The 15,013-nt window shown below is 47.0% G+C and overlaps 1 protein-coding gene across 4 annotated transcripts in view; it reads right to left on the reverse strand.

The window, feature by feature from the left end:
• SETD5 (SET domain containing 5) overlaps window positions 1-15,013 on the reverse strand; it is a 200,203-nt gene that overhangs the window by 3,859 nt on the left and 181,331 nt on the right. The window contains exon 23 of one of the 4 annotated variants that reach the window (XM_030570400.1): window positions 11,437-11,626. The exons of 2 other annotated variants lie outside the window; for them this stretch is intronic. In XM_030570400.1, the coding sequence (XP_030426260.1) occupies window positions 11,437-11,626 (190 nt within the window). Of the gene's footprint in view, window positions 1-9,069; window positions 10,793-11,436; window positions 11,627-15,013 lie in introns of those variants that run through there. One more of the 4 variants, XM_030570401.1, reaches the window with a different exon arrangement.

Genomic DNA, 15,013 nt, shown 5'->3' on the forward strand with positions numbered 1-15,013 from the left:
TATTCTTTTTGAATAAGGCTGTTTATTCAATATTCTTTTAAGCAATTAACCCTGTATTTGTCACCTTAATACAGAGAGACCATTTGTATGAATTTTTCTTTTTTATATAAAGCTTTCTTTTTAAAACCTGTTAAAGTTTTCTTTACTGGGAAATTTCAGGGAAATTGAGTCTGTACTCACCAGGGAATTGGTGGGAGGAAGAAATCAGGGGGAGATCTGTGTATGTTGGATTTGCTAGCCTGATTTTGCATTCCCTCTGGGTGAAGAGGAAAGTGCTTTTGTTTCCAGGACTGGGAACGGAGAGGGGGAGTCACTCTGTTTGGATTCACAGAGCTTGTGTCTGTGTATCTCTCCAGGAGCACCTGGAGGGGGGAAGGGAAAAAGGATTATTTCCCTTTGTTGTGAGACTCAAGGGATTTGGCTCTTGGGGTCCCCAGGGAAGGTTTTTCAGGGGGACCAGAGTGCCCCAAAACACTCTAATTTTTTGGGTGGTGGCAGCAAGTACCAGGTCCAAGCTGGTAACTAAGCTTGGAGGTTTTCATGCTAACCCCCATATTTTGGACGCTAAGGTCCAAATCTGGGACTAAAGTTATGACATGGCAAACTGAGTCATGCATGGACATGTGACTTGCCCATGTGACTTCAAACTCCATCTTGCTGCTGTGATGTTCCACAGTAAGCACAAAGGGGTGCTCTCCCACAGGGCAGAGAATATAAAAGGCCCTGGAAACCACTCCATTTTGTCTTCAATCCTGTTTCTGACCTCTGGAGGAACTCGGCTACAAACTGACACTCTGAACAAAGGACTGAATGACCCATCCCAGCTGTGGATGTTCCAGAGACTTGATTTGAACCTGCAGTTTATTCCATCACTGCTACAAGCCTCAACCAATAACTTGGCCATTACTGTATGTACTTGATTCCATTTAACCAATTCTAGCTCTCATCTATATTTCTTTCTTTTTATGAATAAACCTTTAGATTTTAGATTCTAAAGGATTGACAACAGCATGATTTGTGGGTAAGATCTGACTTACATACTGACCTGTGTCTGGGGCTTGGTCCTTTGAGATCGGGAGAATCTTTTTCCTTTTACTGGGATATTGGTATTCATAACCATTTGTCCCCATAATGAGAGGCACTGGTGGTGACACTGGGAAACTGGAGTGCCTAAGGGAATTGCTTGTGTGACTTATGGTTAGCTAGTGGGGGGAGACCAAAGTCCTCTCTGTTTGGCTGGTTTGGTTTGCCTTAATTTGGGCTGTAACTGCCCTGCTCTGAGCAATTTGTCCTGAATTGATACTCTCAGCTGTGTTCTGCCAGAAGCAGTATCGTTACAGCCATGAAGCTGAGGACTCCGAAATGTCGGTCTGGACGGTAGGCTGTGGGATCTATAGGGACTACAACATCCTGCAGAACCACAGTTACTGTGGGGGAAGTAATCGGTCTTCGAGTAGGTGTTGAAGTGGATCCCTCTGGAGGTGACTGGCAAACAGTATCCCCTCTAGGCAGCGGCACTGAGGCGTGCCAGCCACGTCAGTCAAATACTAGTTGGAATACTGCTCTTCTGAACCTGGCATCAGATTAGCCATGGTATCCAAGGCGTCATGCTTGACAAAACAGAGTGGGGAGCTCCGCAGCACAGCTTTACAGATCTCACACACTGGCAAGTTTCTGAAGCAGGTGGAAGACCCTGCCTCTTCCTTGGGGTGGAGCATGCCCTGACATTTGAAGGGAAAGGCTCAGTAGCCAATCAATCAATGCCAAGTGGACATACTGCAACCTCTGAAAGGTTGCTGAGGCTCCTCCATCTTTCTGACCACTAGTCCATGCTGCTCATCCATGTGGGCACGAATACTGCCAGGTCTGACCCTGGGCAGATCAGCAGTGACTACAGAGGTATGCAGATGGTGGTAGTGGTGGTCTGTCCTCCTGGTTGAGGGTAAGGTTCCAGGCAGGGACACGCACATTCTGGAGCTGAATCGATGGATGCACAGATGATGTCAGAAGGTGGGCCTTGACTTCCTTGACCATTGGGTGCTGTTCTGGGAAGGAGGTCTGCTGGGAAGAGACAGGGTTCACCTGACCAAGAAGCGGAAGAACATTTTCATGCACTGACTTGCCAACCTAGCAAGAAGGGCTTTAAACAAGGTTCAAAGAGGCCAGGTGACAAAAGCCCACAGGTAAGCATAAAAAAGGCAATCTTAACAGAAGACTAGATGTTGCTGTGTCGGGGAAGACATGGAAAATTAAAATAAAGTCATAGGAGCAACAGACAGTGGGGGAATCCACTCAATATCTTAGATGTCTGTACACAAGTGCAAGGAGTGTGGAGAATAAACAGGAAGAACTGGAAGTATTAGTAGACAAGATAAATTATGACAATTAGCACCACAGACACTTGGTGGGACAAGTCTCATACTGGAATATTGGCATGGAGGGATATAGATTGTTTATGAAAAAGAGGCAAGATTAAAAGGGAAGAGGTGTTGCATTATGTACCAACAATGAACAGACTTGTTCTGATGTCTAAAAGGAGATGAGAGGCAGACTGGCTGAAAGATTCTGGGTAAAGATAAAAAGGGGAAAATATGGATGATGTTGCAGCAAGGGCTCTACTACAGGCAAATCACAGAGCGGAGGGGGATGAGAGATTTCTAGAACAAACCTGAGAAATATCCAAAACACAAGAGTTGGTAGTAATTAGGGACCAACCACCCAGACATCTGTTGGAAAAGCAATATGGCAAAACACAAAATTTCCAGTAAGTTATTGGACCGTATTGGGGACAACTTCCCATCGCAGAAGGTGGAAGAAATAACCAGGGGGACAGCCATTTCACTTGATTCTGATCAACAGAGAAACTGATTGCCAATTTGAAGGTGGAAGGCACTTTGCGTGAATGTGATCATGAAATGACAGGTTTAGTTATTTTAAGGAAAGAAAGGAGTGAAAGCAGCAGAATAAGGACAATGGACTTTGAAAAACAGACTTTAACAAACTCAGAGAACTGATAGGTCAGGGCTCATGGGGAAAATCAAAGGAATAAAGGAGTTCAGGGGAGCTGGCAGTTCCTCAAAGAGATAATATTAAACACACAATTACAAGCTGTCCTGATGTAAAGGGAAGGGTAGGAAGACTATTCAGAGGCCAGTATGAGCTGACAATCAAAAAGGAATCCTACAAGAAGCAGAAACATAAACAACTTGCTAAGGAGAAGTAAAAAGAAAAACACAAGTGCGCAGGGACAAAATCAGAACGGCCAAGGCACAAAATGAGTTACACTAGCAAGAGTATAAAAAGCAGTAAGAGGAGATTCTTTAAGTACCGTATATACTTATTCATAAGCTGAATATTTTTGGTAAAAAAGTGATGCATCAAAGAGCGGGGTTGGCTTATAAATGGATCTACACCAAAATTTAATGATTTTAAACTACATGGAATCATTGAATTGAATATCTAATACACTGTCGTTTTGTTTACCTGGAGCGTTCACAGACACGGAGCACCTCAGCTCTCAGTGGCCAAAGTTTGCCGTTCCCAGCCAATGGGAGCTGCGGGAAGTGGTGCGCCGCTTCCAGCAGCTCCCATTGGCCTAGAGCAGCAAACCACGGCCACTGGGAGCTGTGATTGGCCGAACCTGCGGACGCAGCAGGTACACAAACCGGCCTAGCCTGCCAGGGGCTTTCCCTGCACAAGCGGCAGAACAAGTTTGGGAAACACTGAATTAGAGAATTGGTCTGAATCCAAGAAGATTAAACTCAGTAAAGACAAGTGCAAAGTATTTTAATGATCTGGGGGATGGCGTGGACTGCACCCTCAGCAAGTCTGCAGATGACACTAAACTGGGAGGAGTTCTAGATATGCTGGAGGGTAGGGATAGGATACAGAGGGACCTAGACAGATTAGTGGGGATGGAGAGCTCAGTGGTTTGAACATTGGAGAGATAGCTCAGTGGTTTGAGCCCTGGCCTGCTAAACCCAGCGTTGTGAGGTCAATCCTTAAGGGGGCCACTTAGGGATCTGGGTCAAAAATCAGTAGTTGGTCCTGCTAGTGAAGACAAGGGGATGGACTCAATGACCTTTCGGGGTCCCTTCCAGTTCTATGAGATAGGTATATCTCCATATATTTTTATTTAGAGAATTGGGCCAAAAGAAATCTGATGAGGTTCAACAAGGACAAGTGCAGAGTCCTGCGCTTAGGATGGAAGAATCCCATTCACTGCTACAGACTAGGGACTGAATGGCTAGGTAGCAGTGCTGCAGAAAAGGACCTAGGGGTTACAATGGATGAGAAGCTGGATATGAGTCGGCAGTGTGCCCTTGTTGCCAAGAAGGTCAATGGCATTTTGGGCTGTATAAGTAGGGGCATTGCCAGAAGATCGAGGGATGTGATCATTCCCATCTATTTGACATTGGTGAGGCCTCATCTGGAGTACTGTGTCCAGTTTTGGGCCCCACACTACAAGGATGTGGAAAAATTGGAAAGAGTCCAGAGGAGGGCAACAAAAATGACTCGGGGGTTGGAGCACATGACTTATCAGGAGAGGCTGAGGGAACTGGGATTGTCTGCAGAAGAGAAGAATAAGGGGGGATTTGATAGCTGCTTTCAACTACCTGAAAGAGGGTTTCAAAGAGGATGGATCTAGACTATTCTCAGTGGTAGCAGATGACAGAACAAGGAGTAATGGTCTCAAGTTGCAGTGGGGGAGGTTCAGGTTGGATATTAGGAAAAACTTTTTCACTAGGAGGGTGGTGAAGCACTGGAATGGGTTCCCTAGGGAGGTGGTCGAATCTCCTTCCTTAGACGTTTTTAAGGCCTGGCTTGACAAAAGCCCTGGCTGGGATGATTTAGTTTGGGATTGGTCCTGCTTTGAGCAGGGGGTTGGACTAGATACCTCCTGTGGTCCCTTCCAACCCTGAAATTCGATGATTCTGTACTTCACTTAGGAAGGGGGGGAAAAAAATCACATGCACGATTACAAAATGAGGGCGACCTGGCTAGGCAGTAATACAGCTGAAAAGTACCTGGGAGTTACAGTGGATCACAAATTGAATGAGTCAACAATGTACTGCAGTTGTGAAAAGGCTAATATTCTGGAGCACGTTAACTGGAGTAGTGTTATATGTAAGACGCAGGAAGCAATTGTCCTGCCCTATTTGGCACTAGCAAGGCCTCAGCTGGAGGGCTGTGCCCAATTCTGGCACTTTAGGAAAGATGTGGACAAATTGGTGAGAGTCCAGAGGAGAGCAACAAAAACGATAAAAGGTTTAGAAAACCTGTCCTATGAGGAAAGGATAAAAAACTGGGCATATTTAGTCTTGAGAAAAGACGACTGAGGAGGGATCCGATAAGTCTTCGAATATGTTAGGAGCTGTTATAAAGAGGAGTGATCAACCGCTCTCCATGACACCACCAGGTATTACAAGAAGTATTGGGCTTATAATCTGCTGCAAGGGAGATGTAGGTTAGATACAAGAAAAGCTTTCTAACTATACAGAGTAGTGAACCTCTGGAATAAGCCCCTGAGGGAGGTTGTGGAATTCCTGTAGCTGTAGGTTTTAAAGAACAGGTTGGACAAACATCTGTCAGAGATGGTGTAGTCCTGCCTCAGTGAAGGGGGTTGGACTTGATGACCTCTCAAAATCCCTTCCAGCCCTATATTTCTATGATCCACTTAAATTCTCTGTGATGAGATGGCTGCTTTTCAACAAGCCAGATATAGCCACAAAAAGATGAGGAAGCATTTGGTCCTGTCCAGGTAAGAGAGCAAGACACTAGAAACAGGCAAGAAACATCACTTCTCGGAACCAGCTTGTCCCTGAGAAAGAAGTGTAAAGAGGTCTGGCCAGGAGGGCATGGAGCTAGTGGTCACACTGTGCTGTGATAGCTACCAGGAAGACTACTTTAGGTGTATGACGATTTATTGAACACTCTGATAGTGGTGTGAATGGAGGCTCCATGAGCTTTGGGAGGAGTATGCTGAGATCCCATGTAGGAGTCAGGTCTCTGCCAGACAAGTAAGTATGCAGCAGGCCCTTGCAGAATCTCAATACTGTAAGATGTGACAAGACTGAGTACGACTGTATTGGAGTGTGACACACTAATACTGTTTGGAAAGTGGACTCTGACTGAATTAAATGCCAAGCCAGCTTGTTTCAGGTGCAGCATACAGTCAAGAATCTGGGGTACCGGAGCCTCAATGGGTTCCAGATGATGCAGGATTTTCCATGTGGAGAACCATTTCCACCTGAAGGAGTAGGTCTTCCCAACAGACTGCTTCCTGCACTGTATGAGGATTTCTTATCGAGAAGTCTGCCAGTGGTGTGCAGCCAGCCAACTTTCAGGTCAGATGCAACTAGTGTGGGTCAAAGTGCAATATCGGGCCACTGTGCTAGGATATCCTGTGAGTAGATTGGGAGATGGATGGAGATGTGCCTAGGCCAGTAGGAAGCTATTAGGAGCAGTGCAGTCTTGTGCTGTCTATGGAGATCAGGGAGATTGGGGTAGAGGCATACAGGAAGTTTGAAGCCCACTGTAGCAGGCAAGCAGTTGGTAAGGAGCTTGGACTCATGCTTCCTCTAGAGCTGAATTATGGGCACTTGGTGGTGAATAGATCTATCATGGGAGTGTCACATACATGCATGTTGACATGCAGCTGAGCAGCCCCAGACATGAACGTACTGTTGTTGAGTTCAATTATCAGTCCTGTGACAAAGTTCCTCCTTTACCTTGGTGGGTCCTGCGCTTATTGGCAGATTTGCTCACCTCAGTGATCTTCCCCACAGTCTGGGTCAACTCCTCCTGTGTCTGATCAGGAGTTGGGAGATTTAGGGGGAATCCGGGCCTGCTCTCTACTCCGGGTTCCAGCCCAGGGCCCTGTGGATTGCGGCTGTCTATAGTGCCTCCTGTAACAACTGCATGACAGCTACAACTCCCTGGGCTATTTCCCCATGGCCTCCTCCAAACATCTTCTTTATCCTCACCACAGGACCTTCCTCCTGATGTCTGATAACGCTTGTCCTCCTTAGTCCTCCAGCAGCACACCCTCTCACTCTCAGCTCCTTGTGCCTCTTGCTCCCAGCTCCTCACATGCACTTCCTCTCCTCTGGCTCCCTCTCACCTAACTGGAGTGAGCTCCTTTTTAAACCCAGGTGCCTTGATTAGCCTGCCTTAATTGGCTGCAGGTGTTCTAATCAGCCTATCTGCCTTAATTGGTTCTAGAAGGTTCCTGATTACTCTAGTGCAGCCCCTGCTCTGGTCACTCAGGGAACAGAAAACTACTCGGCCAGTGACCAGTATATTTGCCGTCTTCCAGACTCCCGTACCCCACTGGTTTGTGTCTGTCACAGTCCCTTGCCAGTGTCTGAAACCTGGCCTCTTGCAGGTGAGCTCTCTGTGATCAAGAGTCAATCACGGCTCCTACAACTCTATTGTCTGTGATGGTGACAGATGATTTATCATAAGAACGGTCATACTGGGTCAGACCAAAGGTCCATCTAGCCCAGAATCCTGTCTTCCGACAGCGCCCCATGCCAGGTGACTCAGAGGGAATGAACAGAACAGGTAATTGTCAAGTGATCCATCCCCTGTCACCCATTCCCAGCTTCATTGTTCGCAAAGAGTTCTCACCAGGAGAGCATAGAGAGCATTTCATAGAACCACTGGGTTAGCAGGGACTGCAAGAGTCATCTAGCCTAACCCCCTGCCAAGATGCAGGATTTATTGTGTTAAACCATCCAAGACAGATGGCTATCCAGCCTCCTTTCGAAAACCTGCAGTGAAGGAGCTTTCATGAAAATTTACTCCAGGGCTGCTGCTGTCTCCTGCTGGGACGTGCCCATTATCAGCCAATAGTTCATACACAAGTGCACATCAATTCCCTAAGCTGCTGCCACCGTTGCCAGGCTTTTGTGACTACAACCTGTGCTGTGGAGAGGCCAAGGGGCAGTATTCTGTTGTCACATTCTAGGGTGCAATCTAGACCAGGGAGAGGTTGGGTCACCACTTGTCCCGTAGCCTTGAGTGCCTCACAATGCTTTGCATTCCCAGCTCCCAGTGTTATGGGGCAGGTGGTGACAGACCCTCCCTGGTCTGGATTGCACTCCAGAATGTGACAGTGGTGTAGCTGGAATAGGATTTATATACAACTTGCTAGTTTAACTGAGGTTTACACTTTAAGGAGAGAGATGGACAGTGTACACCACAGATTTTCTGGGAAAATTCAGGGCTGGGAGTGTGTTGGGGTCACCCTGCTAGTGGTTACCAAAGCTAGTGGAAGCCAAAGTGTGTCTGCTGACAGGCTGCTGGGGTCAGAGCTGCTGAACCAGGACTGTCTAGCACACAGACACTCAGGGTGTGACCTGCATGGTGGTAGGTTAGTTGTGAGTAGCCCTGGCTGGAAGCCACAACAGCAAAGCACGGTGAGGCACTCAGGGCTAAGGGGCAGGCAGTGACAACTTCTCACTGGTCTGGATTACACCCCAGAATGTGACACCTGCATAGGCAATGATTGGCTCCCAGTATGAATCTCAGATACTTCCTGTGTGTGAGGTGGATGGCAAGGTGGATGTATGCATCCTGCAAGTCAAGAGCCAAGAACTAGCCTAGATCCTAGAGAGATGGAATGGTGGATATGAGCATTACTATCCTAAACCTGAGATGGCATGTGCATTAGTTGAGTCTCCTCTGCTCTAGGATAAGATGGAGGCCCTCTTCTGAATAAGGAAATACTCAGAGCAGAAGCCCGTTCCTCTGAATTAGGTAGTGCAATTGGAGGAGATGATCTCTAGCACCCATCTGTCTGATGTCATTGCTGACCATGCTCGGTGGCATGGGGCGAGCTAGCTTCCAAAGGGGTGCTCTCTGGACTGGAACTAGCGTGGCTCCTGAGTCCCGTCACATCTGTTGAAGTGCTGTATGGTCAGGGCATGACATTGAGGCAGAAGGCTGACGACTTCTATTGTATCTTGGATTCTTCATGGAACGGTACTTTGGTTGCTTGGAGTGACAGGATGGTGCCTATTGGGTTAAGGGTGGTAAGGCTTGTGATATGGGACTGGTGTGCAAATCCTCAGGTGGGCTTTGAGTCTGTGCCGTCAAAGGGCATCCTTGATCATGGCCTGTACCTCCCTAGCGATGCCTGATGCTTGGAGCCAGAATGCTCTATGCACAGTCACCGCCATGTCCATAGATCTGGCTGCAGCATCGGAGACGTCCAATCCTGCCTGTAAAGTTGTCTGCCACCAACTGGCCTTTCTTGATTACTGCCCATATTTTGAGAGAGAAGATGTCAACGTTACCCCAGCTCAAAATCATTTTTGGCCAGGAATGCTGGGCAGTTTGCCACTTGAAGTTATAAAGAGGCAGAGGAGTAAGATTTTCTCCAGAGCAGATTAAGCTGTTTTGGATCTTTGTCCTTAGGGGTTCTCTTGTTTGATTTAGATTTTTCCTGGAGCATTGTAATGACTAAGGAGCCAAGTACTCAAACCCAGGCTGAGGGACCTGGCACCGTTTCTCCAGCCGTTTTGCAGTCTTTGTTACTTTGGCCAGCGAACATTACAGGGTCTTTGCCAGGTCGAGCAACTCTTCATTTATGTAGAGGATGGTTCTGGGTGGACTGGGAGCTGTCAGAACAAACTTATGAGATTTCTCTGATGTGACTGAAGTCTCTCTCTCTCTCTCCAGAGACTCAGCAACTCTTATAAGGAGCTCTAGGAAATACATTGGCAAAGTTCTCTGGCCTATGTTCTACTGGAGGTCAAACTAGATGATCACAATAGGCTCTTCTGGCCTTGGAATCTATGAAGTCATCTCATGCTGAGATCACTGTCTTGTTGGGTGATGATGAAGACAGGACCTTTGGGAGTGAAACAGGATGCTGCTGCTCTGCCCTGCTGCCAACGTATACAGTGCACTCAAGGCTTTGTACTGGTACCAGTAGATGCCTCAGTACTGATGGCCCTGGTTTTCCTAGTAGCTCATCTTCAGCTGTGTTGCTGATGCTCGAGGTGAGTTGCTGGAGCTGGAATCAGTGTCAGAGAAGGCTTATTTTGAGCTGCAGGGTATTCCTTATTAGTCCTAAATGCTGTGTGGGGTTTGGTGGCTTTATCTTCTGAGGCATCAGGTGGTCTGTCCTCATGGAAGGATACTGAGCTCTTCCTCTGTGTTTGAAGCAGCCCTGCTCAGTGCCAGACTGATCCTGAGACTGTCATCATCTGCTTTGGTGCTGATAGCACCTGCTGCGCTTGTGTGGTCCTGCTTTGGTGCTGGATCTTTCCTCAGTGGTCTCTTCTCCATGATGGTCTTTGGAGTTGCTGCTTTGCTAGACTGGATGCTGGTGAAGCTGCCTTGTCCACTACTTGAACCCTGAATCTCATCTTCTCAGGATCGGAAGAGACCTTCATAGACTGTTCCAAGAAATGAAGCTTCAACCATGCTTCCTTAAGCTTGTGTGTTCTTACAGAGAAAGAATGTCATACTGAGCATCTGCTTGTTTTCTGGGACTCTCCTAAGTAGACGAGACACCTGTTGTATCTATATTTCTGAGGAATTAGTCCATTGCAGGATGGGCACAGTTTGAAGCCTGAAGGTTTCAGCCCATCATGTTGAGAATCCCCGTACAGAGATGTTGACTGTAAAATATTCAGTACAGGTGGGTCGATTTAATTCATGGAGGTTGTACATCAGAGAATCAGAAGCATTATGAAGAGTTTTTTTGGGAAGAGTTTGAAGAAATTTCGCCAAAGCTAAGAACTAGCAGGTTGGACACTTGCCAGGTTCTGTCTCAGTGCTGTGTAAGAGAGAACAGAGCGTCATGGCTGCCCTGGCCTTTATGCCCCTGTAAAGAGGCAGGAGGTGGCACAGACAGCAAACATGGCCCCAAAGGACCCGGTTTTTGACAAAAATCAGCTGTCATGTGTATGAGGCGCACATGCAGCAATAGTGGGCTCCACACTGCCATACATGAAGAACAATAAGACACTGCAGATCAGCAGTAAGGATAACAGGTTTCCATTCTAAGTCTTAATCTGACCTCCTTCCCTCCACTCTTCTGTGTGGCAATATCGCATGCATCACTTTCTTCCAAACCCTTCCATTGTTATCTGTCACCCAACAGTCATGCCAGAGATTGTTCCTAATTTTAAAATTAAAGACCAAACATTTTAAAAAGCCTTTATGAGATCAAGAGCTAAAACCCATGTTCTAATGCTCTCGCCATTTATAGTCATTCTCTGCTCTGACATGTCAAATTTAGATGCAAGGACCTCAGCGCTAGGAGCTGTCGCTTTATGTCTGTAAAGTGCCATGCAGGCTGAGAGTGCTGCATGCATTAATAAAACTCCAACCAGACGAGAATTTCTTTGCAAATTTAAAGCTAATCAGAGGAGACTTTTTCTGAGTTATGAAAGCCAAAAAAAAGGAGAAGTTACTTACCTTGTACAGTAATTGGAATTCTTTGAGAAGTACGTCTCTATGGGTGCTCCACACGAGAACATGCACATGCCCATGCACTCTTGATGAGAGATTTTCAGCAGCAGCATCTGCAGGTCAGAGCCTGTAACCAACACGCTGTCATGCTCCAGGGTGAGCGCATGGACCTGCTGCCACTCTAGTTCTTTCTTAACTGGAAAAGAACACTGAGAAAACTCCAAGGCAGAGGGAACAGAGGGTGGGCAGTGGAAAACCCATATCTCAAAGAACTCCAGTTACTTTAAAAGGTAAGTAACCTCTCCTTCTTCAAGTAGAGTCCCTATAAAAGTTGTCCACATGAGGTGATTCCTGAGCAGTACCTCAATTATGGAGAAGGGTGCTAAGGAGGCTGATTGAGTAGAGAGTATAGAACAGAATCACCACAGACAGTGTTGCCCCTGAAAGCAGGTATGAGAGTATAGCGCTGGAAAGGGCGTGCCAAAGACCAGCTGACTGTCTTGAAGATGTCTGTGATGCATATGTTTTTAGTAGGGCTACAAGGTAGACGAGGCCTGGTGGAATGAGCTATCACCCTTGGAGGGGGACAGCTCCCCATAGGTTCTAATAGAGGTTTCCGCAGCGCATTAGGGAGTAAGATGAGGTCCGACTGTAGAGTAGGTTCTTTGAGAGGAGGAAAACGGTTGAACAGGCCTTTAAATAAATGTCAGTCACTGGATGAGTGAAGACTGAAAACCCCTCACTAAGGGGTGAAAAGTTGTGATAGCTGCCAAACTAATTGTAACTGAGCTCAGCTAGAATCCTGTTTTTAAAAATTTTAGCAGATAATGAAGAATGTGTGTCAGACAAGACTCAACAGGAAGCATAAATTGGTGGCTGCACCAAACATGAAAACGTTTCCACTGCTGAAGCTAGGTTCTCCATTATGGAGCAGCACTGTTTGTCCCTCTGGAGAGCAGTCTTGTTCTATACCAGAGAGCCATCTAGTAGTAACGCCTTGAGGGGAAGGTTGGAGAAAGAAGGGAGCAATCCCAACTCCTTGGTGAAGAATTCTACTGTCAGGGGAAGGTGGAGGCAGTTGCTGAGACACGCAAACAAGCTCTGGAAACCATACCTGCCTTGGTCATGATGCTGCAATGTGGACGGCTACTAATTTCTCCTGTTTCCATTTGATCAGGACCGTGAGTAGTGATAGTGTTGGGAGATGATCATGCAGAGATACATGGGGTCAAAAGACAACTAGGGCACCTCCCATCAAGTGGGCACTGTGCCCCCTTGCCTCCTGAACAGAATCATCTGCACTTTGCATTGGATGGTGTCATGGACAGATCTATCTCCAGATGGCCCCAGGCAAGATGTGTCCTTCGGCATACCATATCATTCACCTCCCATTTGTGGTTGAGGCAGAGGGAGTCTGCCACTGTATTCTGCAGTCCTGGTAGGTAAACCACTGAGATCTGCATGTGATATGATATGCACCAGTTCCACAGTCTTATGGATTTGGTGCATAACAACTGGGATCTTGCTATTCCTTGTCAACTGAGATAATATATTGCTTTTCTGTTGTCCATCATTATTCTGGTTGGGTGGTCTCTGACATGGCAAAGGAACTGTTGGCAAGCGTAATACTATCCTGAGTTCCAGTATGCTGATATGGAGGATTGCCTCCTGTGGGGCCACTCTGATCTACGCTGTGAAACCCTGGAAGTGCACACTCCAGCCTAGCAGGGAGGCATATGGACAGATGATCTTTGTGGGAAGGGGCTGCTAAAATGGAACTCCCACCCATACCTTTTGGGGACCTTTCCACCGAGAACTCTCTGAGATATGGACATAGACTGTGTTGTTGGAAATGTAGATGGTTCTCAGCCAGGCTTGAAGACACAGAAAGTGTATCCTTGCTAAGAGTGTCACAAACATACGGGCTGACATACAACCCATGAATTGAAGGCAAGCCATTTCTGTGATTTGCAGGCTCTGCTGTACTGTTGAAATGTGGCTGGACATTGTGGAAAACCTGTCCGTTAGCAAGTATGCTCTGGTGGTGGTAGAGGAATCTGGCATGGCCCCAACAGAGTCTATGTTTTTTGTGCGAGAGAGCGTAGACTTTTCCACGCCGAGGCAGAGATCCAGGAAATGGAACAGAAATAGGGCCCTGTTGGTTGCTGTTTGTACTTCAAGAAAGGAGTGACCATTCAGGAGCCAATTGTCCAGGTAAGAAAAGATGATTATTCCCATCTGACAGAGGTAGGCTGCGATGGCCAAGAGGACTTTGATAAAGACCATGGGACAGTGGAGAGGTCGAAGGGCAGGACATGATATTGGCAGTGGTCCCTGCCAACCACAAAACATAAGAAACGTTTGTACAAGGAGTGGCCTGCTACATGAAAATAAACATCCTAAAGTCAAGGGAAACAAACCAGCCAAACTTCTGGATCCATGGAGGGACGTAGAGTTACCATTCTGAGCTGCTGAGACCAGATAAAGACGTTTAAAGTCCTGAGATCCAGAATTGGTCTCCACCCCCCATTTTCCTTGGGGACAAGGAAGTACTGGGAATAGGATTATTTCCTGATGAAGACCAGTGGAACACATTTGACTAGGTAGAACTGTACCTCCTGCCTCAAAAAACTCATGTTAAGGGTCCTTGAAGATGGACAGGGAGGGAGGGCATGCAGAATGAGCTGAACTGGATGGAATAGCGTGTAGAACTCACCTCCAGGATCCATCTGTCTGAGGTGATGAGCTCCCAGAAGGACAGAAAGTGGTTGAGAGAATCATCATAAAGGTGGATGGGAGAAAGATGCATTGTTGGATCCGGAATAGGAGATAGTGCATGACTTTCAACCAACAGGTCAAAAAAGACGGTTACTCACCTTTGTAACTGTTGTTCTTTGAGATGTGTTGCTCATATCCATTCCAATTAGGTGTGCGCACGCAGTGTGCACGTTCGTCGGAAGATTTTTACCCTAGCAACACTCAGTGGGTCGGCTGGGTCGCCCCCTGGAGTGGCGCCGGATATATACCCCTGCCGACTCAACTGCCCTTCAGTTCCTTCTTGCCGGCTACGCTAACAGAGGTGAAGGAGGGCGGGTTTGGAATGGGTATGAGCAACACATCTCGAAGAACAACAATTACAAAGGTGAGTAACCGTCTTTTCTTCTTCGAGTGTTTGCTCATATCGATTCCAATCAGGTGATTCCCAAGCCTTACCTAGGCGGTGGGGTCGGAGTGAGATGTAGCAGAATGCAAAACTGCTGAGCCAAAGACTGCATCATCTCTTGACTGTTGAACCAGAGCATAATGTGAGGCAAAGGTGTGGATAGAGGACCAGGTAGCTGCGCGACATATTTCCTGGATTGGTATATGAGCCAGGAAGGCAGCAGATGAAGCCTGAGCCCTGGTAGAATGTGCGGTGAGATGGCTCAAGGGAAAATGAGCCAAGTCATAACAAGTACGGATGCACGCCGTCACCCAAGAGGAGATCCTCTGGGAGGAGACAGGTAGGGCCTTCATTCGGTCTGCCACTGCGAAGAAGAGTTGGGGCGATTTACGAAAGGGCTTCGTCCGTTCGATTTAAAAT

The sequence above is a fragment of the Gopherus evgoodei genome, chromosome 7 (assembly GCF_007399415.2).
Source record: "Gopherus evgoodei ecotype Sinaloan lineage chromosome 7, rGopEvg1_v1.p, whole genome shotgun sequence".
Classification (NCBI taxonomy): Eukaryota; Metazoa; Chordata; order Testudines; family Testudinidae; genus Gopherus; species Gopherus evgoodei.